Source organism: Lampetra planeri, chromosome 14, assembly GCF_965212315.1.
Source record: "Lampetra planeri chromosome 14, kcLamPlan1.2.h2, whole genome shotgun sequence".
In the NCBI taxonomy this organism is placed as follows: domain Eukaryota; kingdom Metazoa; phylum Chordata; class Hyperoartia; order Petromyzontiformes; family Petromyzontidae; genus Lampetra; species Lampetra planeri.
In genome coordinates, this window is record NC_136120.1 from 9,841,904 (window position 1) to 9,869,483 (window position 27,580).

At 48.5% G+C, this 27,580-nt stretch overlaps 1 protein-coding gene and 1 non-coding gene across 3 annotated transcripts in view; both read right to left on the reverse strand.

Moving 5' to 3' along the window:
- Positions 1–27,580, reverse strand: part of PKHD1L1 (PKHD1 like 1) — a 144,704-nt gene that overhangs the window by 54,629 nt on the left and 62,495 nt on the right. For both annotated transcript variants that reach the window (XM_078600544.1, XM_078600543.1), the window contains exons 36-50: positions 26,109–26,276; positions 25,046–25,284; positions 23,759–24,752; positions 22,444–22,692; positions 21,066–21,215; positions 20,097–20,271; positions 17,877–18,027; positions 15,965–16,124; positions 14,646–14,725; positions 13,496–13,625; positions 12,914–13,043; positions 10,655–10,896; positions 6,909–7,045; positions 5,431–6,460; positions 3,223–3,417 (exon numbers count right to left, since the gene is read on the reverse strand). In XM_078600544.1, coding sequence (XP_078456670.1) covers positions 3,223–3,417; positions 5,431–6,460; positions 6,909–7,045; positions 10,655–10,896; positions 12,914–13,043; positions 13,496–13,625; positions 14,646–14,725; positions 15,965–16,124; positions 17,877–18,027; positions 20,097–20,271; positions 21,066–21,215; positions 22,444–22,692; positions 23,759–24,752; positions 25,046–25,284; positions 26,109–26,276 — 4,230 coding nt within the window. The remainder of the gene's footprint in view (positions 1–3,222; positions 3,418–5,430; positions 6,461–6,908; positions 7,046–10,654; positions 10,897–12,913; positions 13,044–13,495; positions 13,626–14,645; positions 14,726–15,964; positions 16,125–17,876; positions 18,028–20,096; positions 20,272–21,065; positions 21,216–22,443; positions 22,693–23,758; positions 24,753–25,045; positions 25,285–26,108; positions 26,277–27,580) is intronic.
- Positions 36–107, reverse strand: TRNAG-UCC (transfer RNA glycine (anticodon UCC)). Its single transcript has one exon. It is a non-coding gene; the product is annotated as a tRNA-Gly (tRNA).

Below are 27,580 nucleotides of genomic sequence, written 5' to 3' on the forward strand. Positions count from 1 at the left end.
ATCTTAAAATTATTTTAGAAAAAAATATTAAAACATGCGTTGGCCGGGAATCGAACCCGGGTCAACTGCTTGGAAGGCAGCTATGCTCACCACTATACCACCAACGCGGCTGAGTAGGCTTGGCTGTCTGGGCTTAGTTAAAGTCGTGCCGGATGTCCCGTATTCTCTTAGGATGGTTGATCTAGGGGGCTTTTTTGGGTTCGATCGGGTAGGTATGTGTCGTTAAACCCGCCACCACCCGACAAAGCCAACTAGTAAGTTCTACATTTGAAGCTTTCGTGACTGCAAGGATTCATACTCTTAGGTTTTTGGGTAAAGTCACGTAGGTAAAAATAAAAATAAATAATGAAAAAAATGATCAGATTATTTCGTTTCAATCATTATTTCTATTATTTTTATTAATTAGTTTTATTTTGACCTACGAGACTTTACCGAAAAACCTAAGAGTACCAACTAGAAAGGTTTGTCACGTTAACAAAACACGCCAATTCGTCACTATAACAGCACACCGGTGTGTTGGGAGAGCAAATCCACAACATTTACAATCTGAGTACGACGTTACTAATTCCAACTAGCTAATTCCAACTAGCTTCATCAGGCGGACAGACAGATTTGTCTGGCTGTGCGCCTGATAAACTCTTTAATAACCGTTTCTTTTTACGAACACAGCGATGGCTTTGAGTCATTGGCCCTAATCACACTAGAGAGACAAAGACGGCAGGGCGTGGTGCTGGTCACCCACCCTCTGCCGGCCTTCATAGGTGCTACTCGCTAATAGCACTTTCCCCCAACAGTCTGTTAAGGCTACACGGGGGATCTTTGTCTTTGTGGAGACGTTTCGCGCAACTTTAAATAAATATAGACAACACGTTCTACTTAATTAGACTTTTTGATAGACGTCTTCTCCTACAACATCAGAGTGCAGCGCCACATTAAATACGCACTACAATGACAATAGTTTAAAGCGATTAGAAGCATGTATTTTTTTTGGGGGGGGGCATAGCTTTGTGACGTCATATTTGAGGGGGGGGGGTCTGACTTTTTGTGACGCCGTGTGACGAGGGGGTGGGGCAAAAATCGTCCAAAATCGCGTGACGTCATTTATGGACGGCCCCTTATGGCAAATAGGATCGCTGAATAAAAATGTACACTGCACGACATTTAAAACATGAACTTCTACCACTAGATGGCGATGGTACTCTATTACAGGGATTTGGATTAAATCCATGCGTTGTGATTCACTACAAGTGAGCGACATCACATCTATACCTCTATTTAATAACGAAGCAGGATTATGTCTCCACAAATCTGTCTATCGCCTGATGATGCCGGTTGTAATTACAGGCGAAACTTTGTAAATGCTGTGGATTTGCTCTCCAACACATTCGGTGTGCTGTACTAGCAACGAACTGGAATGTTCTGTTTACGTGACAAACCTTACATATTTGCTGTGTCGGGTGGTGGCGGGTTTAGCGGCACATTTCTATTGACATGATCTAACCCAAAAAAAAACATGTATTATGGGGTAATTCGTTGTTGGCCAATAGCTCGCTGGGGAATCATTGAGGAGGCCATCGAGGTCCGCCAGGATGGATAATCACAGTGCTTGGTGCATTGGTCACCGCCGGAGTACGATATACAGATACTGCGTACACAGTCTGACCACGAATATCACATGCATGCATACATATACGGTAAACCTTGCTAATTTTACACATATGGGGCTCTGGCCTTGCCGAATTAACCAATATTCCCCAGTGCCTCCTACACCGATACATTTTTTTTTCAACATTTGTTTTCCAAACTCTTCACACACCATACGCATTTACACATCCACCATCAATTCTTTACAAAGGTTTGGATTTGTCTCGCAGACTAAGGGATTTATACTTCAGTCCCTTTCTGTTACTTCTTGATGTAGGTGTAGACGACATTTCTGAGACGGTTGGCTTGCACAGAGTGCATAAACAAGTGACTTGCGCACAAACAGCATAACAATGAGCGGCTTAAATGTATCTAATTCATTTACCCACCCAGCAGTATAACAAAAGCAGTAATTGACCACCTCACAACTCCTCCTCCCCCGCTGCCCTTCCTGAGTCCTCCCCCCGTAACTACTATATAAGGTACAGATATTTTGCTGTGACTGTTTCACCTGAAGACGGAAGCTTGTGTTGCCTCCGAAACGTCGTGATTTTTATTGTTTTATTTTTATTAATTTTAATTTCATTTTTACCTACGTGACTTTACCGAAAGAACTAAGAGTATGCATAAACAAGGTAAAGTACAAAGCGATGGGTCTACACTCACGCTCACCACACGCGCCGCCACCATACCGAGTGGTTGTGCTATGCCGAAATTGGACCATTCGTTACAGCAATTTGGCTCATGGCGAATGACAAATACATCGTATAGATGCCGAAAGCGCAGCCGTGCCTAATTATCCCCAATTACGAATGATCAGCAACTGAAATAACAAGGTTTTACTATATATGATAGTTTCAGACAGTATGCATACATTACATACTGTGCTCCATATAGTATTTACCATAACTCCCTAAATGTAGTAAACCATATAATACATGACCACGGGGACGTCTAGGAATGCTCCATACTATACAGGACGCCATGCAGGCCGTGTGTAGCATAATGTAAACATAAGTATGGACGTGCCGTACATTCATGTATACATCATACACGCAACACCTATGTTTGTGTGTCTACAGCAAATGTTGAAAACCAATCCCAGATGCGTGCGTAGAGTGTGGGCATGGGTTCAACTTGTAGTATTCCAACAATAGCAACCAAATACATTTAGGTATCGTTTTTTGCTGCAGAAATGTCTGTAAGCCAGTCGATGAATCGAGCCCAAGTATTTTAGCTGGAAATGACTAAAACAGAGCAAAGTGTGTGGACACTGAACGTCCAACAACAGCAACACATATTTTCCAGTCTCAGTTTGCAGCTGGGCAACACGGGTTTGAATCCATGAAGGGTATGCCTTAGTTATTATGGAGCTACTGGAGCTATGCACTTTAAAACCAATATTGAATACTAATTTCTTTAAAACTGCTTTTAGTGTTTAGTTTGTTCCCCGCACATCCGTTTAGCACGGCTGGCTACGTACGATGTAAAATAAGTTCAACATTCATACATATCTTCAGGATGACCACTTTCAGCCTATGTATTGAAGCGACACACGAGAGAGCTACGATGGCTCACCGTGTGTATTGGTGAGCAGTACATTCTTGCCCTCCAGGGAACTGGGGCTCGGACTGTTGAAGGCGAGTCGGTGGAAGCGCACGGAGGCATCGCACACCATGGCCGGGTAGTCCCCATGACTCCACTCGGGGCCCGACTTGCAATGAGCCAGGTCTAGCAGGTGACTCTGGGCAACTACTTTGCTGCCAACATTGCCTACATCCGACGTGGACACAGAGAGACAAGCATGTCACAAGAGAACACAACATTTCTTCTTGGTTCTTTCGGTAAAGTCACATGGAAGGGAAGTAATAAAATAATAATAATAATAATAATAATAAAATAATTCTCACGACGTTTCGGCCACAACGCAAGCAGCCGTCATCAGGTGCGTTGTGGCCGAAACGTCGTGAGAATTCTTTTATGTTTTATTTTTATTATTTTATTACTTCCCTTCTACGTGACTTTACCGAAAGAACCAAGAAGATTAATCCCTGCAGTCACGAAAACTTTAAATCGAAATTTAAACACAACACTTATTAGTGAGAATTCCATTTTTCACACAATAGCATGTGCAAATTATTTGTATTGCATGTAACAAAGACAAAGATTCCCCGTATAGCCTGATCAGACTGTTGGGGAAAGTGCTGTTAGCGAGCACCTATGAAGGCCGCCATGGCACATGGAGGGGGTGGGTGGCCAACACCACGCCTGGCCGTCTTTGTCTCCCCAGTGGTGATGTTTACCCACCTGCACCAGGTACTCATTTGAGGCTGAGTCGACCTAGGGGAGGCCTATGACTGGTTCAGATAATCATCACTGGTGTTGGCCGTGAGCGGGAATCGAACTCGGGTCGCCGGGTTCGTAGTGCAGCGCGCTATCGACGCAGCACTACTGTTGCATATAACACGTACGCACACGCACACGCGTGCGCGATTCAAGAATAATTTTAATTTAAGAGGTAGTTTTTGTTAACTTACAGGTAAATCTTCAAAATTAGTCCTGTGTGAATATATATAATAACCAAAGTGTAATTGTATAGAGCCGGTTTTTGGATTTGTTATTTTTTATCGAGCGTCATCCATGCACGATGCATATCACAGCACTGCACATATCCGTAACACACAGAGATGCGTATAGATTCAGATGTTTTCAGCCAATTAAGGAGTGTTTGTACATGTGAGAGGAAACCGGAGCTTTAGGAGAAACCCTATGTACGCGAGGGGCAAAACCCCATCCCATCACGATGGAACAGATGGAGATTATTCCACACTGCTGGACTGCCGTCTTCTGGCAAGCCAGGATATGGCACCTTGACAGCCACGGGAAAGGGAGTTTCACGACATTTGTGTGATTCACCAACCCTTGCCTCCACAGTGCTGGATTAAAGGTGTGCCACCAAGCTGAAGTGAGCACAGATGAAGTGGCGGACATAGAACGTTGATAGAGGGTTCATGAGCGAGAACAAATATTTGGGACTAATACGGTGTAGAGATAGATAAAGAGTGAGTCAAGAAGAGCAGAGCCAATGTGCGATGAGGGTGTACGGAGTCAGATAAAACTGGAGTTGAGGGTGAGATTGATGTATAAAAATGCACTGCCCTACAATGAAATGCTTAGAGTCCTCCACATGCGCTCAAAGGCCAGAGGTTGACTTCAAATCATCTGAGTCAGAGAGGGTTTCCATTATTGCACACATTGAAAAATAAAACTTTTAAATTAGTGAGTGTGTTAGAGTATGGGTGCTGCGCAGGACAGCGTTGGGAATGGTGTTTATTTTGAAAGTATTTAATTGCTGAAGACTACTCAACGTTTTAGAAGTAATCTAACAATTCCATATTATCGCTTTTGGTAATCACAGTCATGTGCTAGTTGCCACTTGTAATGAGTTTATTCTCAGACACTGCTCTCGCACACCTATTTAGGGTGCTGGGCTGGTTGTGGAATAGTGCCTGCCCACTTCAACGCCAGAAATCTTGCGTACCTTTCATATCAACATGGGTTGTCACTCACTTTAAAAAACACATCGAATTTTTGGATGAGTTTATGCAGAGTTTTCAGTAACGTTCGTTACATTTCATTTCAATTATGAGTTTGTAAGTTAATTTATTCAGCTATCAGATAATTGTTTTAACTTGATTGAAATTGTATAATTAAACTCTGATTGTGTGTGTTATACAAGTATGATGTAATGGTCTTGGAAGTAGGTCCTCTTGGCTGTCATCTCACCTGTAAGTGAGCCATCCATATCGTGAAGGATGGCCTCATGCTCCCAACGGAATTTGGCCTTGTAAGAACTGTTGATGAAGTTCACACGCTCGAACCGCACACTCCAGCCTCCACACTGATCGATGCACACTCCCTGGATGGAAGTCACTCCAAAGACTGCACAACTTGGACGGTCAAAGTTCACAAACTGTGCCCCCGATACTGTCAGCCCTTCGTTGAATGGCAGAATTAACCCACGTGACGTGCAGTGATTTGGGCCCAGGCCCAGCTCATCCAGATGTCCGACCACCACCACATCCTTCAGAAGCGCACCGGCGTTCTCGCCCCAACCGCCCACGAATTCTGAAATCACGCGTTTACTTTCAACGCCGGCGTTCTCGTTGTTGACGAGGAGGAAATTGCGGAACTGCAGCGCCCCGCCGTTGACCCACTCTGCGCCCTTTTCACAGTTCCACACAGTGAGCGAGTCGAAGTGCGCCGGCTCCGGCTCCGCCGAGCTGCAGCCCCCACCGCGCATTGGGAAGTACGCCTCGAAGATCCAGAGGCCAAACCAGCCCTGCGAGTGAACGGTGTTGTTGAAGAACTCCCCCAGCGGCATGCGCTTCTGGCAGACGTTGCGGTCGAAGGAGGGCCCGTCGGGGTGCTCGTGCATGCGGTACCAGAAGCCAAAGTGGGTGCCCCCGGCGGCCGCGTTGTGACGCACCGTGTTGTTGGGGTTGGTGACCCAGTAGCCCGCCGGCGTGACGTCATCGTTCAGCAGGCTTGTGCTCTGGCGCACAAACACGGCGAGGTTGTGCTGCAGCACGTTCCCGTGCTCGATGCCGTCCTCGATGAAGTAGGCGCCACCCATCACGTTGTACGCCACGTTGCGCTCCACGAGCAGCTGGTGCGTGTTGTGGATGGTGATCGCCCGGTTGAAGGTGTGGTGCAGGGCGCAGCCTCGCACGTACGAGCGGAACGCCACGTCGCCCATAAGATGCCAGTGGATGGGGTAGCGGCCGAGGCGGAACGCCTGCCCCGCGTGGTAAATCTGCCGGGCGTCACAGAATCGCCAACCGCAGCCACCGTCACCAGACAGCTCCTTTAAATCCCGTTGCTATTCAAATGTCAATGATAAGCACTGATGATTGCAGCAATGTTAAAAAGCTAACATTGCTTATAGTATTTACACAATTTTCAGACTATATTGGAAGATCCTATTCAGGTAAATTAGGTCACTTTCGATATGTGGAGGAAATCCAATTATTTTGAATTTTTCAATAGAGAAAGAAACTCATATCAGTAAAGTGAAAGAATTTAAGATATTAAGCGATATACGCCGAACATTTACATAAAACAATTCAGATATTCAAAACCATAAATGTATCAATGTTAAACAAAGGTGTGCAGTTTTTGCCCATGGAGGGAACCTACGCAGTGCACGTGTAAAACACTTGAACATCTGGGGACTGTGGACGCGGTGTGAACCGGCCTCTCACCTCTACGTGTTCAATACGGCCAAGGGCCAATCCCTGGCCGGGCCGCGGGGCGTGGAACATAATGCAGCCTCCAAACTGGTCGCTTCCTATCTCCTCTCCGAAGCGGCCCTGGAAGCAGGTCTGCGTGGCAAACTCCCCTGCGGCAAACACAAGCGCATCCTTCCTCGGCAAACCGCGGCGACACGTTGGAATAATTTGGGCGCGATTCATTCTTTTTTGACGATGTCCTGCCGCGGAAAGTTCCGATGCGTGGAGGATAATCTGCCGCAACGTCGTTGCCAGTGGCGTGATCACGTGTGTGTGTGTGTGTGTGCGCCACTTCGCGGAGTGCAGCGAGCACACACAGCAGCCACGTAAAGCCTGTTGTCCTATAACGCGGCGGTAGTAGTGTTCCTGAAGAACACCGCGTCATGGAAAAATCGCGTCATAATAAATCATGTATAATGTAGGGTAAAGCACAGTCCACGATAACGCGTGAGATGCGTACGCAGGCTGGACAAAGACTGAGGCGCGTGGGTAGCATCTAGAAGCATCCAGCAGCATCCCAATGCCTCGTGTGATGCTATGCCGAGGCAGCAGTACAACCGCTCATTCCTACTCGTGCGTCGTAGTTCCGTTCACTCGATCGCGTTATATCCAATTCGCGTCATAAAAAATGTGTTCCCTAATACATTCATCGTCGCGTTATATCCAATTCGCGTCATGAAAACACGCGGCGTTATCGGAGAACAGACTTACGTCTGTATGCCTGATTTCTTTAACAGGTAGACAAAGTTATTCAGGTCAGAAATGATCTTCTTCTTCCTTCCAGATCCGGTGAACCTCTACTTCATGGTGATGAAGAGTAACCCAGTGTAAACTTCGACTTAAAGCTTTCGTGACTGCATCTTCTTGGTTCTTTCGGTAAAGTCACGTAGAAGGGAAATAAGGTGAAGGTGAAGAACAGGTCTGTCGGGAAGACAGCGTCTGTCGGGAAGACAGCGTCTTCAGACGCTGTCTTTCCGACAGCCCTGATCTTCACCTGAGGACGACTGCTTGCGTTGTGGCCGAAACGTCGTGAGAATTATGGCCGAAACGTCGTGAGAATTATTTCATTATGTTTTATTTTTATTATTTTATTATTTACCTTCTACGTGACTTTACCGAAAGAACCAGTGTAAACTGTACAGTAGTGATTTGTGAAGCGTTACTAAGCTGTTAATATTGTACAAATTGTAATTGTAAATATTTAGTTACCGATTGTTAAGTTAATTATTAAGTGCGTATGCATGGATTATATACAATTTACGAAATACAACTGCCATATTTAAATAGTGGTACAGGGCAGCTGTTGGAGCAAAATGCATTGCATATTGTCAAAGCACTTTGTTCTATGATCTGCGTCTCCAGGTTTTGGGCATCTCCTTGGTCAATTTATTCTAGAATTTGAAGCTTTCGTGACTGCAAGGATTCATACTCTTAGGTTTTTTTCGGTAAAGTCACGTAGGTAAAAAAATAAAAATAATAATAAATGAAAAAAACTCAATTAAATCACGACGTTTCGGAGGCAACACAAGTCTCCGTCTTCAGGTGGGACCGTCACAGCCAAAGCTCAGGCATACAAAAAAGCTAAAGCTGTGACGGTCCCACCCGAAGACGGAGACTTGTGTTGCCTCCGAAACGTCGTGATTTGAGTTATTTTCATTTAATATTATTTTTTATTATTTTATTTTATCATTATTATTTTTCCTACGTGACTTTACCGAAAAAATCCTAAGAGTACCTCCTTGGTCAATTTGATCAGTTTTTGACAGGGCAAGTCCCTACGGCAACGCAACTTTATACTATACAGTTTAGTTCAAATTGGATCATCTCTGCACGAGTTGTGATTCCCACTGATAATAACTTTTAAAAAGTAAAAAACGGGATAAATGCATAAACGTTTTGCACAATCAGTTGCAAAGTGTCTAAAAAAGTGCTCCCAACGGCTGTGTGATATAGAGGCTGGGCATGTTCTAAAGAAATGTAAAATGCTATTTTACCAAACTAACATATCTTTCCACCAACCTCTATACCTATAAATCATTGACTGGATATATGTCACAAAACGTGATTAAAAGCTCAAAGATGATAGATTGAATGAGATGAGTATCCTCTGGTCTGGTCTCTGATGAAATTAGAAAAGCATGAAGATGAACACTAACCAGAGCAAATATTTCCCTTGGAAGACAATGCATCGGAAAAGGTTGACTCGTGTTCACTGCGAGGAAAGCAGGAAATGTTGTGAGTTGGGACGTTCAGCCTCTCCCACATCTGTCGCTTGCATCGATTATGAACCCGTGATGAGGCTCTCTGGATCGCACGACTCCCGATTTGGCTGTGTGGGACCCTCCTCACACAAACTCGAGGTGGCCATCCTTAGTGGCAAACCCATACAGTTCACCCTTATTCTTGAACAGAGAACATGAGTTTTCGGCGTACAACCGTTTCAATAGGGAAACATTGTTTTTGTCTATTTGTTTGTATTCTGCCTTGTGATGGGACGTTGTAGGATGAACGTTGAGATTTATAAGGGCACGGGGTGACCAATAAGGTCTGAATTGGTCTGAAATAAGGTAGGCACTTGTGGCAGATTAGGAATGGATCACTCTTTTAATTATATCCTTGTGCAGCAAGGGAGTAAAGTGTGGTTCTGTGAAAGTCCTGATGTGCTGTGCAGTGCATCAATGCATGTGTGTACAGCAGCATGTGATGACTGAGTCGGGCCTGTAGGTGGCTGGCAGGGTTCATGAATAACCGCACGTGTAAACCAGCCACATGGTTAATGGCGACTCGGAAGAAATGCTGTTGTAACACGTGCTGGTGCTGTTCTTCCCAAGATTGATATTAACCACAATAAATAAATGTGCTTGCCCTCGATTTGGAGCACCTGCCCACGTCCTTCATTCCGAGTGTGCAACATGTGCAACACACTGATAAGGGGTTGACAGATACGACTTACAAAAGTATGTTTTCTTTGTAGACGAAATAAAATATGGTACTCTGTTTATCTTGTAAATAAAGAAATTGTCCGTAACATTAGTTTATTATTGCACACTTTACATGAATGCGCTCCGTAATTTTTGTATTTAAATTATTCAAACAACCACACGTGATTTAATTTATTTTCTTTCTACGTGACTTTACCAAAAGAACCAAAGAGTAATTCCTGCAGTCATGAAAGCTTCAAATCAAGTTTGAACCACACCTACTTCCTTTCTTTGAAAAATAAAGACGCTGAAAACAGTGACAAAAATAGAAAGTGATGGGACAGGATGTTGGGGAATAATTTTCTTCCCCATGAGCCCTCTGCTTACACACTGAGGAAGGAAATGTCTGATACTAGTCACAATGAGCGTGGCCCCCTCACAAGGAGGGCACAGCGTGGAATCATTCCAACCCCGAGTTCCATGGAGCTGTATTGATATTATGTGGCGAGGCAGTCCACATAAACTCGGCCTCTCCCCCAGCAGTGTTTTGGAAAGGTTATCTCTCCTTGGTCTATGGGTAGCCTTATAGAAATTCGCATCGACACTCTTGAGAACAACAGGTTCCATCTCAAGGGGCTTTCCAAGTGAAGTACTTTAATAAATAAAAATGTTAAACTGTAGAGCCTTTGCACCACCAGCTGCTATTCCAGTGCTTCTCTCACATCGGCCGTTGCCACTGATCCATTCACGGTTCACCGTTCAAGTGGCGGCCGGCCCAGAAATGAACACCTCACGTACCGGTGTTGAAGCCTTCCGGGCAGGCCTGAATGTGCTCACTCCAGGCCACCTGCTCGGAGCCACGAACCACGACGTTGCGGGTCAACAGGCCCACCTCGGCCCGGGCCTGCAGCTTCCTCCCGTCCGGCAGCCCCACCGACACCCCCAGGTGCCGGAACGCGAGTGGCTCGCGCAGGGTCACGGTCCGCCCGTCGGCTGACACCGCCGCGATGGTGCGCTGCTCGTTCTCCCGCTGGCTGTGCCTGAGGAGACCGCCGCAATTCAACAGTCGGTGTGCTCCGCTCGGCTATCTGCGTATAGCCGTTTAACTACGGGACTCAATATCCTTCATTTAACCAGGAGATGAACTCATTGGGACGCATGGCATCATTGCCTCTTTTGCAAGGCCGACTACGGGTTACATAGAGACATTTTAAACACAAAGAATATTCGAAAAACATTTACATTCACCGAATCTATATGACAATCCTCAATCCATGAATAAGGCTAAGAAGGTGAACTGCGTTTTAACAATTTAAACATGCAAGAAATGTAATGTAATTTGTGTAAGAAGGGAAGGAAAGTGACTAAATTCACCAAATCGGCTTTAAGCGGCTGGAAAACATGAAAACTGACACAGTCTAACCCAAACACATTTACATAAGTGTTCGTCAGAGCCTCATCATTAACTGTTTTTCAAACTCAGCTGTGGTTGGAATTTAATTTACATGCAGTTGAGTGGCTGAGTGATTCCAGTATTGTACTCTCTGCATGTGCTTCTACTGAATTTATATCCCCATGCCTGGAATTATTTCTGTTGCGACCATTGTGTTATAATGACCGTTTTCAAACCACATCGTTTACATTTATTTACGCGAGACATCGCTGTCATCGCACGCTGAGCAGCCTCCTGGAGTTGGCAAATGAGAGCACAGAGGGGATGGCAAGCGGAGATACGATTTGACATGGTTCATTTGCATGAGCTCATTCATGGTGTCTCTCATGGCCATCTCCTGTGGCAAATACACAAGGCGAGTGCCACGAATGTTCTAAAGCTTTGTTTAGACCAGATGGAAAGGAGTTCCTGCTTAGAAGTGTCATTCTCACACCGCGTCGAACATGGAGAAACTCATGCAAACAGCATCCCACGACACTTTACAATTTGCAACGCGTGCAAGTTTTCGAACGGAGGCGCGGAAAATGACAGACAAGCTGGAAGGCTGCATCGCTGCAGCATGCTTTCAGATACATCACTGTCTCGCTTCCACGGCCGTCTCTAAAGCTCTTCTTTCCGATGTTAGGAAGCCACTGGAGATATGCACTGTTAAAACTAAATTGCAAACCCATTTCTTTTTAACTGCTTTGTGTGTGTTATGTTTGTTGTCCTTCCCCTGCACCTTCGATGTGCACGGTTGGCTACCTACATACGATGCAAAGGAAGTTCAAACCTACGGTACACACAAGGCAGCCAGAACCGGCATCAAGAATTGCCAAACTTTTTTCCTGTGAAGAAAAGTACGCGGGGCCTGGGCAGGACACTTTGCTGGTGGGGTCAAGGCCTAGTGGTCGAGAGTCATGCCAGAGTGGCAGCCGAGCGAAGGGGAACGCGCATCCACTGCAGCGGAGAGATGGAGCGATGACATCGGCTCGCGTGCTCGTGCCGGGTTCATCGCTACATCGCGAGACCGTGTAAGCTGGCGACGGCCTGCGGAGGCCTTCCTCCAGCAGTGGATTGATCACGGCTGATGATGACGGTGATAATATTGGCAACAATATTTTGTCGTGTGGCATTAATGGAAGAGATGAAAATGTAGATTTTAAATCACTTACGGGGCACATGTTGGTTTTACAGACATCCATATATTGGGCAGGAGGATCAACGTTAATATACTGACATTTTCAGTCAAGAGACACCATTTACAACAAATCCATAGATCATTTGCAAAAAGGAATTTCACTTCACATTACCACTGCTATTTGACTCAAACTTCATGGTAAAACCACATCCAGACACCTTTTTCACATTGAATTGTATTATACATTGAAATGTAAAAGCCAACGTTGTGGCTTAATTCGGTTCCCCAAACCAGCTTGGCTCTAAATATTTCCCCTTTACACAATCTTCTCCTATCACAGTCTGAGCCAGTGGTGGCGCTGTCAAAAAGCAAACACAAAGGTAAGTACGACACTTCTCTTTCACACGAAATATGGGATACACTCTCCATTATTAGTCTTGCATCAGAATTCCCCTGTGTAGGAGAAAGCCTCTGGAGTAGTCACCTGCCGCCGGTCGTTGCTATGACGATGGAGTCTCCGGGCGCCCACGTGACCGCCACCTGCAGACGCAGCGTCGTGCTCCCTGCCTCCGCCGTCTGGGCCAGGCGCGTCCACGGCACCGGCACAGGACGACCTGCACTCCCCAACAAAGACAAAGATCCCCTGTATAGCCTTAACAGACTGTTGGGGCGAGTGCTGTTAGCGAGCACCTGCGATGGCCGGCACGGTACATGAGGGAGTGGGTGGCCAACACCACGCCTGACCGCCTCTGTCTCCCCAGAGGGGATGTTTACACCCAACATCAGGTACTCATTTGAGGCTGAGTCCACCTAAGGAAGGCCCAGGACGAGTTCAGATAATCGTCACTGGTGTCGGCTGCAAGCAGGAATCGAACTCGGGTCGCCGGATTCGTAGCATAGCGCGCGAACTGCTACAAAACCGCTCCGTGGGCCTTACCTGGTAAAATAAAAAAACTAGTTTAGTTTACGAGCTGTCGTGGCAAGCGTCATTAGCGAGTGCCTTTTACGAGGGCCGGCCTACGCGAGTCGGGCTCCGAGGGATCAACGCGGCTGTGCGTGCGCCCACCGTGCAGGTCAAGGGTGCCGTGGCGCACCCCGAGGGTTTTCGCCCCGTACATGGGCAGCTCGGGCGAGCGGATGTGTCCGTGCAGGGTGATGATGGCCTTGTGCTGGAACGGGGCCTCCTCGGTGCCCACCTGGAAGAGCGGAGAAACCAACACAGGGCTATAATAATAGGGTTTTTCCCCTTTTTTCTGGAAACAAAACTGAGACCTTTTTCTACGAGGATTCATGTCTGCATTAACCACAATACCTGCAGTCAAATGCAAACAAAAACACACACGATGATAATATTTGCATTGTCCTTGAAACTGATTGGTCCACACCAAGGGACGGCTTTCTTTTGAGCCTCGACCCAATTGGTGCTCGACCAGAGAACGCCAAAAGGGGAAAAACCCTATTATTATATTTTGGTACTGGCAAAGGAGATCCAATGATAAAACAACACAGGGCTGCTTCACCAACCCGCACGCTCGCGAGCTTCGTAATTCATCTGATTCCTCCACTCTAAATCAAGATTCTGTCCGTCCGTCTTTTCTGTCTGACCGAGCACTGCAGTGCTCTGCTTCACTATGTTTCTAAAATATACCGTATCATGGTGTGTAATTAAAAATTTAGTTAGCAATTTAGTCTGTGAAATTGTTGGTGATCTGAGCCTCTGAGAACTCATTACTCTAACTTATGAATGACAGTCCCTTGTATGTGAAAAGCAAAACCGATGTGATACATTTGAGGAAAATAAACCTTAAAATAAATAATCCGTAAATATGACTCCTTCACATAGTTGTCGTTCCTCATAAAAAATAAACTTTTTACACATCCCATAAGTCATATTGCGTTTGTGGGAGTGCATTCATTGCACAATCAATCCATCTTTATGTTACGTGCAAATACCGCCCTCAGTACAGTGGACATCAGTGCACATTATAGCGGAACGGGAACGGTACAGGAGGCTATGAGCAGCAACAGGAACGACAAAAGAAACCCTTCGCTACCTCAACGGCTGACACCGACTGAGAAAAGTAAAATGCAACCAAACTCTTGAAACGGTTTAGAAATTCAGTGTCTCATCAGCAGAGTCAAGCTTGTTTCAACCAGTGCTGGTGAACTGCCTCCTTGTTGGCAAGGAGCTAGAAACGAGAGTGCATTTTGTGTACCTGTAAGGTCCCTCCATCTGTGATGAGAATGTTCTCAGCTTGCAGCTCCAGGTCCTTCTCCTCAAACACGAGACGCCCTCCTGCCATCAGAACCACACGCGTGGGTGTACAGCGTCATGGGCAGGGCATCGGTGTGGTAATAGATACACAAACTGCACACATCAAAGGTATACGTGCACAATGCATACTACGGTGGCATTTAGTCGGTGTCTCCATGCTCAACTGAAAATGGGCAAGTGTTCATCTCCATTGGCGCCGTGGTGGTGAGATGTTAACCCTTGCCTGGTATACAGGAGGTCGTGGGTGCGATCCTGACCCTGACGCCTGTTCTATATTTGTAGTTTGCATCTTTTCCATGTGGTCAATTGGATTTTCTCTCCGGGTCCTCCGGTTTTTCCCTCCACATTTTGAAACATACGTTTAAAGTATTTGGCTGCTATAAATGTCCACGAGATAAGCCACTTCGTTGAGCTATAATTTGTGGCCATGTCACTTCTGTGCTTTGTCTGGTAAAATAAAAAAAAATGTATAGTTTAGTTTTTGGTTTAAAACTTTGATGAAAATCCCATCTCCCTGTGGCAGGGGTCTGGATAATATATACACATTGCTGTGGTGGGAATTCATATATCATATGCATGTGACCAATTCACCGAGAATGCGCCCAATCTTGTCAAATGTCAGAAGCTAAGCAGGGTTGAGGTGCTTGGGTAGGCAACCACGACACGCAAAAGACAAGCATTGTGGGCACGATTAGGCAGCGCCAGCGAGATCCATTTTTCTTCGGCATCACCCCCCACCTTCACTGACCAGCTCGGTGAGGTATGGTCAAACGTCAATCTCGTTAATTAAACTAAGAGTGAGTGGGAGATCACCGACAAGCCACATCACTGTACAGGAGAGAATATGGGCTCAGACGCCGCCGCCGCCACCCCCTCGTGAACACCTCGTACGTTGAACTTCTTTCGCACCATACGTAGACAACCATGCGAATCGGAGGTGCGGGGGGAAGGACAACAAACTTAACACAAAAAGCAGTTCTAAAGAAATAAGTGTTCAATCTAGATGATGTAAAAGCGCATAGCTCCAGTGGCTTCCTAATATCGGAAGGAAGGGCATTCCAGATGGCCGCAGAAGCGCATCTAAAAGCGCGCGATGAAGTGACCATCTTTGTTTGATGGCTAGCCAAAAGCTGCTGTTGCGAGGATGACCGGAGTTCGCGTGATGGTTGACATCCTTTGACGAGATCAGCAGGCTGTTGTGGTTCATTTATGGCAAGCACTATTGTGTGTAACGAGCGCGACCTTATGCCGCTCACGCACCTTGTATGAGCAGCATCTTGAGCACAGGCGTACTCTGGTCGAGCAGCACCGTCTGGTTGGCCGTGATGACGGCGAAGGAGCCCTCCTCCGGCGGGGAGTCGCCGCCCCACGTGAACCGCGACGACCAAACGTCCACGTAGAGGAACTCCGCCGGGCCCTCCTGCGCACGGCACGCGGACGTGGTCGGGGCGAGAACCGACCGGGACGCGTTTTGCTGAGTCGGCCTAGGTCTGTTCAACAATGCTGCGTTGCAGTCTATCGTCGCAAAGTTCAACGTGGCAATACCGGTACCGGATCTCTCGTCACCAATCAAATCCTGCCAACCGAACAACAGGTGGACGTATTGGCGGTCCACCGGTGCAGTATAACACACCGGTCCTCATAAAAGAGTCTAAGATTTAAATTTGAAAGTGACATTCATATTCCCCCACCAATACATTCAGATGCCAATTCCTGCCCGGATCGAACCTGATCAGGTGGTGACCCTAGCCGCCACTCTGAAGGTTGTAGTGCCAGCTAGGCACGAGAGGACATTGATATATTTGTTTACTGCAGATGCTCTAAACGGTTCCTTTGAAATACGTACAGGCTGCGCATTGGGAATAGCGAAGACACCTGTGAGTGTAAAGGCTCTGAATGTTGTAAATACTGCACACCACCCGACACTCACAACCCTGCGCCATTTTTCATTCAAGACTGAACGGGATGATGTTATAATCTGGTAGATTTCACACCACACCAGCGTTTATTCACTCGTGAAATTTCTTAATGAGCCCATTTCAACTACAATTTTATTTTTCTAAAAAGAGACCCGGGATAGAAAAAGTAACATTTCAACAAAATAACGTGAAGACGGAAACATTTTTTTCAGAAGGGTTCACAAGTACAGGGCAGGAAAAACGGTGTAACGCAATACACACACATACTAAGAAGCGGTGCTTATCTCAAAACGGTATGGGTTACAACCGACAATGTGGTATATAAGAATCAGAATATTTATTCATACTGGAGGAATCCGATGACCTACAAAGCTCTTTTTCACAGATGTCCAGGAGGGGTGGGTATATTGTAGCCTAATAGACAAACACCAAAGCGCTAAAGCAGCACATTATCCACAATCAAACATACACAACTTTCTGTATCGAGCGCACCCTGACTCATTAACATGATGTTCACCTCCATACCCTTGATGATGTTCGCGTTGTGTTCACCGAATGTGGCTCACGGCATTTGCCGTTTTGAGATTCAAACGCGTGTGAACGACGCCACGTGACGCAACGCCGCCGCCATTGTTATCTCGAACATTCACGGTACTCCATACTCTTTGGTTCTTATAGCCCAGGGGTCGGGAACCTTTTTGCCTGGGAGAACCATAAAAGCCAAATATTTCCAAATATATTTCATTGAGAGCCATATAGTATTTTTAACGTCTAATAAATTAAATATGTCTTACTTTTAATGCGACTTCTGGTGCTGCGAGGTTTTGCTGATGGCCTTGTAGTCTGGTTCATACGTGGTGAGGTTGAGCTTCGTGCAGGCGTGACCCGTGAAATTTATCTTCAAAACTAATTTCTGTTTACTTTAAAATGACACAGTATTATTAAGCAATATCACAAGTATTTTAAAATCAGTTCCAAACTGATTTTTTTTTTTCCCAACTCAAAATTGTCTGGGAGCCATATGCCTTCACTGGAAGAGCCATATATGGCTCGCGAGCCATAGGTTCCCGACCGCTGTTGTAGCCTAACAGACAAATACCAAGCGCTAAAGCAGCACATTATCCACAATGAAACATACAAAACTTTCTGTATCGAGCGCACTCTGACTCGTTAACATGGCTTTACCGAAAGAACCAAAGAGTATGGATTCCTGCAGTCACGAATAGCTTCAAATCAACATTCGCAATACTCACGGGCAGGGCATCTCCGAAGGTGCTGTGCACGCGCACGGTCGCCAGCTGGGAGGGCGAGTGTGCCTCCGTCGTGCACACGACCTCCGAGTCGGAGACGGACTGCACGATGCACGCGGTGCCACCGACACTCACACCGATCTCTCCGACCGCACTGTGTGACACAAAGACAAACGTCGCCCATATTGCCTGCACAGACCGTCGGGGACAGCAGATGTGCCGGACGCTTGGGGAGGCCTTCATCTCTCACAGTGAATTGATCATGGACGTAGAATGGAAAAAAAAACATAAAATAATTCTCACGACGTTTCGGCGATAACGCAAGCAGCCGTCCTCAGGTGAAGAACAGGTCTGTCTTGAAGAACAGGTCTGTCTTCACCTGAGGACGGCTGCTTGCGTTGTGGCCGAAACGTCGTGAGAATTATTTTATTATTTCCATTCTATGTGACTTTACCGAAAGAACCAAGAAGATGAATCCCTGCAGTCACGAAAGCTTTAAATCGAAATTTGATCATGGACGGTGACGATACACGAGGCCTCTGAGTTCTCAACGGAACAATGTGTTAGATTCGTTATATACGCGCGTTATAAACAGTTTTCATTGTTAGCAGTGCAGAGGTTTAACGCGCTGCAATGAGAACACAGCGACGTGAATTCCCAGCCCCGACGAATATCAGTGGCGAGCGATATCTGAAGCGGTCCTCCTGCGTACCCCCCTCACTAACCCACCCCTCACCAGCACGGTGAAATATGGTCAAACGACCTCTATGATTGAATTGGTGTGGTGCAGGAGAGGGGAGGGGAGCTATCATCCAGCAGTGGATTGATAAAGGCCTGAATTCAATTATTATTATTTTAAAAAACACCACACGGCACATTCGGCGATAACTCTGCAGGATTCGAAGGAACCATTTAAAATCGGTGATTTGTTGAGCAACGGCCTTCTGCTTTGTAGTACAGAGAGAGAGAGAGGCTACAGAGACAGTGGAGAGTGCTCGGAGACTTCACTTCACACCATGGGGCGGGGGGTGTGGGCACCTGACGAGGATTATGTTATAAAAATAGTTGATCATGAGCAGTTACTAAATAGGCATATCAATAGTCTTGCTGTGGTTTTCCCACCTGATGATGATTGCTTGTGTTGCAATCGGAACGTCGTGATTTATTTTTTATTGTATTTTCTACCTACGTGACTTTACCGAAAGAACCAGCAAGTATGGGTTCCTGCAGTCACGAAAGCTTCAAATCTAGATAGTAGCTTTTGAGTAGCAGACACATTCGAAAATACGTAAGATTTAATGATACTTGTTATTACTACATTGTGATGTACTGCGGTCACGTGCCACATTCTGTCGGTGTGTGTTTTTGAAGGGACTAAGCTTTTCATTCCCAACTCCACTGGCTCCCTGTCTACTTTCGCTGTCTGTTTAAACATCTCACTCTAATCTATAAATCCCTCCATGGTCTTGCCCCTCCATATCTTGCTTCTCTCGTATCATCGCAGGTCCCATCCCATCCTCTACTCTCCCAGTCGCTACTGTCCCTCCCCGTGCCTCCCTCGTCCCGTTATGCTCTCGGCCCTCTCCCCTCCTTGCTCCCCTTCACGGCAGCAAACTCCCACATAAAGCAATCATCTTCACTCTAATCACATTCCGTTCTTCCCATAAAACAACCTCCGTCTCCTCTCACTTGCCCATCATGCTATTGCTACTCCCTGTCTCCGCACCCGAGGTATGACCAGGCCTACCCCAACCCTTGTCACTACCCCTACACCTATCACTACCCTTACCCCAACCCCTTTCCCTACCCCTATCACTACCCCAACTCCTATCACTACCCCCCTTCCCCTACGCCAACTCCTATCACTACCCCTATCACTACCCCTACACCTATCACTATCCCTATCCAAACCCCTATCACTACCCCTTTCCCTACCCCTATCACTACCCCAACTCCTATCACTGCCCTTACCCCAACCCCTTCTTAACCACTCCTACTTATCCTCCTAACTACCACCATAACCATACCACCACTGTAATTAACCCCACTCTTTATTTCAACCGACCATAATCTAATGTACAATTGCATAATCATTGTAAAGCGACTTGGACTAAGGCGCTACATACATCAGTAACAGATATCTGTCTCTGTCGTCGCCCAGCAGCTCCCCAGGCAGCAGCAAACGGCGTCCGAGGGGTGCGAGCAGTGGCAGCAGGCGGCTACCTGAAGCGGGCGCCCGCAATGGTGAGCCTCGTGCCGCCTGCAGTGCCACCCCGTCCCGGGCTCACCCCCGATATCACGGGGGTTAATCGGCGCCGGTAGCTGAAGGCACCCGGCAGCTCGACTCCATCGGCTCCGGTCTCCACGCGTACGGTGCATGACTCCTCCGCGCCTGTGCCTGGCCAACAACAACGACAACCGCTGTTCGCCACCAAGTTGCGGTGACGTCACGACGGTGCTTTTGCCATGCTAGGTGCAACTTTGAGATCGCGTGAAGTGTCCAAGGCCCGCTGGCAGGAGATCACGAAATAGACCCGAGTACCATGGGTGGACTGACTGAGATGCACCAGCCAGCCACATGAGAGGGACTCCATTTATTTTATTTTATTTAGCTGGGCAGTGGTGGCTACGCATGCTGTGATCCAGCACTGTGGAGGCAGTGACGGTTGGTGGTCATCAAGGAGCCATACACTGACTCCCCAGGCAGGGGAATATGGCGCAGCAAAAAATGTGGCCTCCACCTGTTCCGTTTGCATGGAATTGTTTGTTTTCCCCTCGCACGCGCGTGCTTTCTCCAGGAGCTCCAGTTTCTTCTCACATGGAAACACTGATGAATTGGCCAATAACACCTGAATATAACATGCCAGCTGCATTTAGCGCAAGGGGCTATTCCGTCGCTCGAGTGAACACGAGACACCTCCGCGGTTCCAGCTGTGTGCGGTGGTGGGTGCACTCTGCGTGGTGGTGGTGGCGGTGGTGGTGGCGGTGGTGGTGGCAGTGGCGGTGGTGGTGGCAGTGGCGGTGGTGGTGGTGGTGGTGCATACAGGTTCTGGTCACTGCGTGTGTGGTGGTGGATGCACTCTGCGTGGTGGTGGTGGTGGCGGTGGTGGCGGTGGTGGGAGTGGTGGGTGGATTCTGGTCACTGCGTGCGCAGGTGACCGTCGCCATCCGGCCCTCTCCGGCGCCCGCTACCGTCGTTGGGCGGGACGAGACAGGAGAGGCTGCTGCTGGTGCTGACTTCGCGCTGCACCGGGCACTCCCGGCCGCACACCAGCACGCGCGACGTCGCCGCGTCGTAGCCCGAGCCATTCACGCTCATGTTCTGCTGTCCCCCGAAGCTGCCTAGCACGGTTGAGTGGGTTGCGGTGGGAGAACACGGGAGCACACCGAGACACCACTCAGCCTCACGCAGACGTCAAATGAAAAACCGACCTGGCCCATGGGAGGCAGTTCCATCCCTCCCCCCAATATCATCAGCAGACAATAGCTGCGTCTCATGTATTTCTCGCCATGGCGGTGAGATGTTAATTACCTTGCCTGGTATACAGGAGGTCGTGGGTTCGATGCCGACCCTAACGCCTGCTGCTGTAAGTTTGAAGTTAGCATGTTCTCCCCATAGTCACGTGGGTTTTTCTGCGGGTCCTCCGGTTTTTCACTCCGCATTTAGAATCAACGTCACGCGTTTAGAGTATTTGGTTGCTGCTGTAAATTTGCACACGATAAGGCACTTCGTTGGGCTATAATTTGTGGCCAGGTCGCTTCTGAAAAAAAGCTTTATAGCTCAGTGAGCCTTATCTGGTTTAATAGTTAAATAATAGTGTGACAGCTTCACATGAACTCTCATCGTATCCGTGCACCCAGCATTTCACTTAGCTGAGTCAGCTACTTTAGTTGAGGCTCATCTTGAACATCCCAAAGTGGGATAATCACCCAGCACTGATCATCTACGAAAAAAAATATCACATTCTACAATTTAACTAATTGGCACGTTTTGTTGACGTGATAAACCTTACTAATCAGCTGTGGTGAGTGGTGGCGGGTTTAACGACACATTTATATTTACGCGATCTCACCCAAAAAACATCGACTACAGCTGAATGGTGTTTGCACCTGACAATTTGAGTATTGCGAGTCAAGCTCCTGGGTGGAAGTTGACCAACCCATCATCACTCCAGTACTGATAAATTAGGTACCACTTTGTTTGAAGTCAACAATTGTTCCGAGATATGGAAATACTGGTCTCTCCCATAGACATTTGTAAATGTCACCACTGGATTATAGGTGGCAAATCCCCGTGTAACTTGAGCAGAGAGACACTTGGGACTTGTTCAGAGGAGAGGGTTACGGTAGCTCGGGTGAGACGTGACAGAGACGAGACAAATCATTTCAGCAAAGCAAAAGTCATAAAGGTGACAGGAGACCATTCTGTAACAAATCAGAATTCGTGTCATTGCCGTCATTATTAATATTTCTACAGCAACGAAATAACAACGCGGGCCCCCGCATATTTGGCCGCGCAAAAAACACGCGCGGCGTGCGGGGGGGTGTGCCTCTTGGCGGACTGGCGTACCTTCTCTTGGCGACACATCCGTCAGGATTTGCCGATAGTGGAAGGTGGCGCTGCTGCTCGCCGCGCCGTTGGGCGAGCGCTGCAGGGAGACGCCGTAGGTCCCGCCGGGGTGCTCGCCCGCTCGGCACGTCACCCGGGACGGGGCGGCGGTCTCCACCGCGCAGGCCGCGCTGCCGATTAGCACGGTTACGGTCCCCGCGTCCGAGCCGAACCCAGCGCCGGCGATGGTCACCAGCGTGCCGGCCGTTCCTTGTTGAGAAAAAATTAACCGTAAAAACAAAGTTTTTCAATTTAAATCCTTTATATGCGTGGCGGCTAGAGTCCTCTCGTCTTCTGGCTTGAGATGGCTGCCACCTATGGGTCAGATGATTGCCTGCCACCATTAAGCAATTGGTAATTAAATATAAAAACAAAATTCCTAAAAAGTGTAAAGTTATGGAAAAAAAATGTCACGAAAATAAATTGTCACGCACAACGAGTCTGTGTGCAAAATGTCAGCTCGATTGGATCACGGGAAGTGGGTTAAAAAACGACCGAAAGATTTGCATGGTCGTAAGCGCGCAAGCAAGCAAGCGAACTTAATATAAAGGATTTAAAAATGCAGTCAAGCTCCGAGCCAGATCCACGCCAGCATTTCCAACATCGGCGATTGGAGGGAGCCAACGCCGTGCCTGATCGGTCACCGTTGAGTTAAGGTGGCTGAATAACCTAGCAGCCCCTTGTCATCAAGTCCGTCGCACGGTGTACAAGGCCAAATGCCTGTAACTGTCCGGGAGTGGCAAAGAGCATTAATCTTCTACACCGACTACTGCTGCTGCAAGGTCGGCATGATTACGTTGAATTATCATAGTAAACAAGTGGGTGCTGGTACAGGTACAGGCCGTTTGTCAATCCATTGCTGGACGAGGGCCTCCCCATGCCGTGTGGGCCCTGGGAGTTACTCGACCATACTTCACAACATATAAAGGAAGTACGGTGGAATCTGTGCTTCCTTTATTAAAACCAAATGGTCCCTATCACTGTTGGTTGTAAACTCCTGCGTTCTCTCTCGAAAGAGCACATTGCAATCAGACTTGATGACTCTGCTTAAAAACAACTACTGAGTGCTTACAAACAATTATTCACCGCCTCATGAGAATAATTAGCATCTCACGACTGCTTAACAGTATCCTTAGGACAGATTCACCCCTGTCATAGGAATGTGTAATTTCCACCAAAGGCTCAGGGCTGTAAATGGGAGATGGGCATCAACGCCTCGATGCTCATTTGAGCAGGAAACAACTCTGACAACGACGGGCCAGCGTGACGAACACACCGGTGTCTGGGGCGATGGACGTGATGACAGGCGTGTTGGCAGCCGAGTAGTTGAACTTCAGCACGGGGAAGGCAACTCCCGCAGCCCGCACCACCACGCTGGCCAGGCCGGCCGCCCGTGCTGGCGTGCGGCACGTGACGCGCTCGGGGGTTGACGTCAGAATCTCACAAGGGGCGCCGCCTATGGACACCGTGGTGTTCCCCGGAGCGAACCCGTTCCCCGCGAGGTTCAGCGCGGTGCCCCCGTTCAAGCTGCCCGACGCGGGAGACAGGGCGGCCGCAGGCAAGCTGGCGACTGTCACTGCGCTCCGGGCCCTGCCGCGGCCCCACACCTGCACGTCCACGGGGTGGGAGCCGGCCCGCACGGAGCCCGCCTGGCACACGATCTGCGTGTCCGTGACGTTCACGGGAACGCAGTCGCCGCCGCCGCCGATAAAGACGCGGATGGCGCTCGGGTCGGCGCCGAAGCGACTTCCATCGAGAGTCAGGAGCGTGCGCGCAGCCGTCACCTCCACGGGAGACACGGCGCTCAGCGTGGGGGTAGCCTCGGCCGAGTAGCTGAAGTTGCATCTTCCTCTGCAGGTGGCTGGCCACCTGCGCACCGTCAGGCCGACCTCGACCGCGAGCTCGACGAACGAGGGTGCCGTGTCGCACTCCACGCGGGTGTAGTTGACGGACACCACCGCGCAGGGCCGGCCACCCACCAGCACCCGTACGTCGCCCGGCGTCGCGCCGAAGCCGGAGCCCTCGAGGGTGAGGCGCGTGTGGCCCGCCAGCGAGCCGGCGCCGGGACTCACGGAGAGCAGCAGGGGCAGCAGCGCGAAGCGGCGGCCCATCTCGGTGCGCGTCTTGACGACGGCGCTGCCCAGGTTGTTTACGACGAGGGAGAGCGGCAGGGCGGTCCCCACCTCCATGGTGTCGCGAGGGTTCACTCGACACAGGATTTCATTGTCGGAGCTCTTGTCCACCTCGCACGGGAACCCGCCCACCGTGACCTGTGTGGCAGAAAGTAACGCCGGCGGCTCACGCTCATGTGCTTAGAAATTGCCGCACTGGAGTCAATTCAGTGAATCATCCCTCCAGGGCTGGCTAAAAATTTGTACCACTTAAGGATTAGTCAAAATTGGTTATGAAATGGAGAGACTGGCCCCTCTGCCATGGGAACGAGTATTTTCCAGCGCCGGCTTATATCCACCAGAAGAACGTGATTAGGGAGCTCGCTCACGATACGGATACGCTTTGCCTCGACTTTATCGTCGACGCTTGTCGATGTGTGGGAGCGGATTACCTCATTGGCGCAGGGCATGGCTGCAAATCCGGTGCCCATGATGCGGAGCTGCGTGTCGATGGTCCCCGACTGGGGTGAGATGTCGGTGACGGTCGGGGAAAAGCACTCGTCGTAGCTGAAGGAGAACCCTGCGAGGGACGGGTCGGGCTCAAGGGAATTGGTGCCGCAGTCACCGCCGGCCTTGCTCTTGACGGCGCAGAGGGACGGCGCCTCTCTCCGGGACACACGGGAGGCCGATGCTGAGGACAAAATGGACGCCCGCACGCATGCACGAGGACGAGCAAGCCGACAGCTTTTCACAGCAGCACGGTGATTCCGACGCATCTACCCGAACATAAATACGCTCGCAGATGACAAGCGTGTCATTGAACTATCATTTGTAACACGCAGCCATGCCGAAGTCTCCTCACCTCCACCATCAGGCTGGAGCTCTGCAATCCCACTATCCCATGATCCCGCAATCTCAAGCGTGGATTCTAGATTTGAAGCTTTCGTGACTGCAAGGATTCATATTCTTAGGTTTTTTCGGTAAAATCACGTAGGTAAAAAACTAAAATTAAAATTAATAAAAGTAAAATAAATAAAAAACATCACGACGTTTCGTTTTAAGTTTGGAGTTTTAACTCCATTCCGTACAACCAGTGAGACAACCCCAGTGGCGCCATTGGTCCAACTCAGCACAGGTCGTGCAACACAGCTAAGACAGCGTGTAGTCCTCATGCCGTGACACAGTTTTTTACTGTCATGCAGCAGGGGGCACGTGCCTGACTTGTCTCGGTCACGTCCCTGCATCATCGCCGGCCACGCAGGGGGTGACCGGATTCATTGAGGACTGTCTTCTTAGTCACGACTTAGTCCTGGCTCAAGTGAGCCAGCCCACAGCCACAGTTAACTTCACCCTCCACCCCCCCCCCCCCCCCCCGGCTCTGAGCCACTGTCCCAGCCACACTCCGGATCTCCACGAGCTGAGCCGGAGCCAAACTGCGAGCGAGAGAACGTGGCCCCCCCCCCCCAAACGCGCGCGACGACGAGCCGGGCCACGCGGGGCCGAGCGGGCGCTGACCTGGCCGGTTCTGGGCGGGGATCCCGGCCAGCGAGAGGACCAGCGCCCCGGTGCGGGCAGGCGCCCGCCGCACGCTCACCGCCCCGCGCAGCTCCAGCTGCTTGGAGTTCACGGCGCCGCTCGTGTAGAAGTAGCGGCCCTCGCGCGAGAACGTGTACGCGAAGGAGCCTGCGTGCCGGCAATACACACGCACACACACACGCTCAGGCAAAGATCCCCCATTTAGGCTTAACAGACTGTTGGGGCAAGTGCTGTTCGAAAGCACCTATGAAGGCCAGCACGGCACACGTGGGGTTGGGTGGCCAATACCATGCCCAGCCACCTTTGTCTCCCCAGTTGTAATGTTTATACACCACACCAGGTACTCATTTGAGGTTGAGTAGACCTCGGGGAGGCGCAGGACCGATTCAGATAATCGGCAATGGTGTTAGCCATGAGCGGGAATCGAACTCGGGCCGTTGGATTCATAGTGCAGTGTGCTAACTGCACACACACACGCGCACACACACGAACATACCCTCACGCCACTCCATCCACCACCACTACCACATCCAGAACAAAACCTCAACACCATAACGCTCTCCGACTGCTCATGTAACAAAGCGATAAGCTGTGTTGAGAAAAGACGGGTGCATGTAATTGATTTTTGATTCAGTGATTGGAGATTTTACAAAAATATCGACACGTGGTACAGTGATGGAAACTGCATCACTTATTGAAATACGTTTAGTCATGCTTAAGCTGTCTTTGAAATTAATTATATTCCTGTAAAAAAAATACTTTGTGTAATGTGTCCCCCTTTTGATTCGTACAACGACTCGGCATGGAACGTTACACCCCACTCAATGAACGCAATGATGTAAAATCGGCCAACATGTCAAGCTACGTATTCAAATGACATGCAGGCGAGAAACTGACGTTACATCCACAATCACAGCTGACCACCGATTCCCATTCATCAGCACGAAAAAAAGTTCTGATTAGGCACCCTCCTACGTTAGCATCTCAGAGCATATCCATTGCATCTTATCTCAAATATGTCAAAGGAAACACCCAGTGGCAGCTGCATCCGTGGGCACAAGGCGACTGAAAACGTGCATTTAGTCTGCCAGTAGGGGGTGATGCGCGCTGTGTGTAAACCCAAGAATAGTAATTCATGCCAAACAAGTGTCGATCTAGATCTGCCCATGAGGAACAGTGCATCAGGTGACAGGAAACTCTGGGCCATCTAAGAGATGTATTATCAAAAAAAGCCTGGAGCGTTACAATAGAGGACCCAGCATTATTTAATTTGATATTTTATTCTTAGGTTTTTTCGGTAAAGTCACGTAGGTAAAACATCAAAATTATTTTATTTTATTTCCATTAATTTTGATGTTTTACCTACGTGACTTTACCGAAAAAACCTAAGAATATGATTCCTTGCAGTCACGAAAGCTTCAAATCTAGAGTTAATTTGATATTTTCTTGCA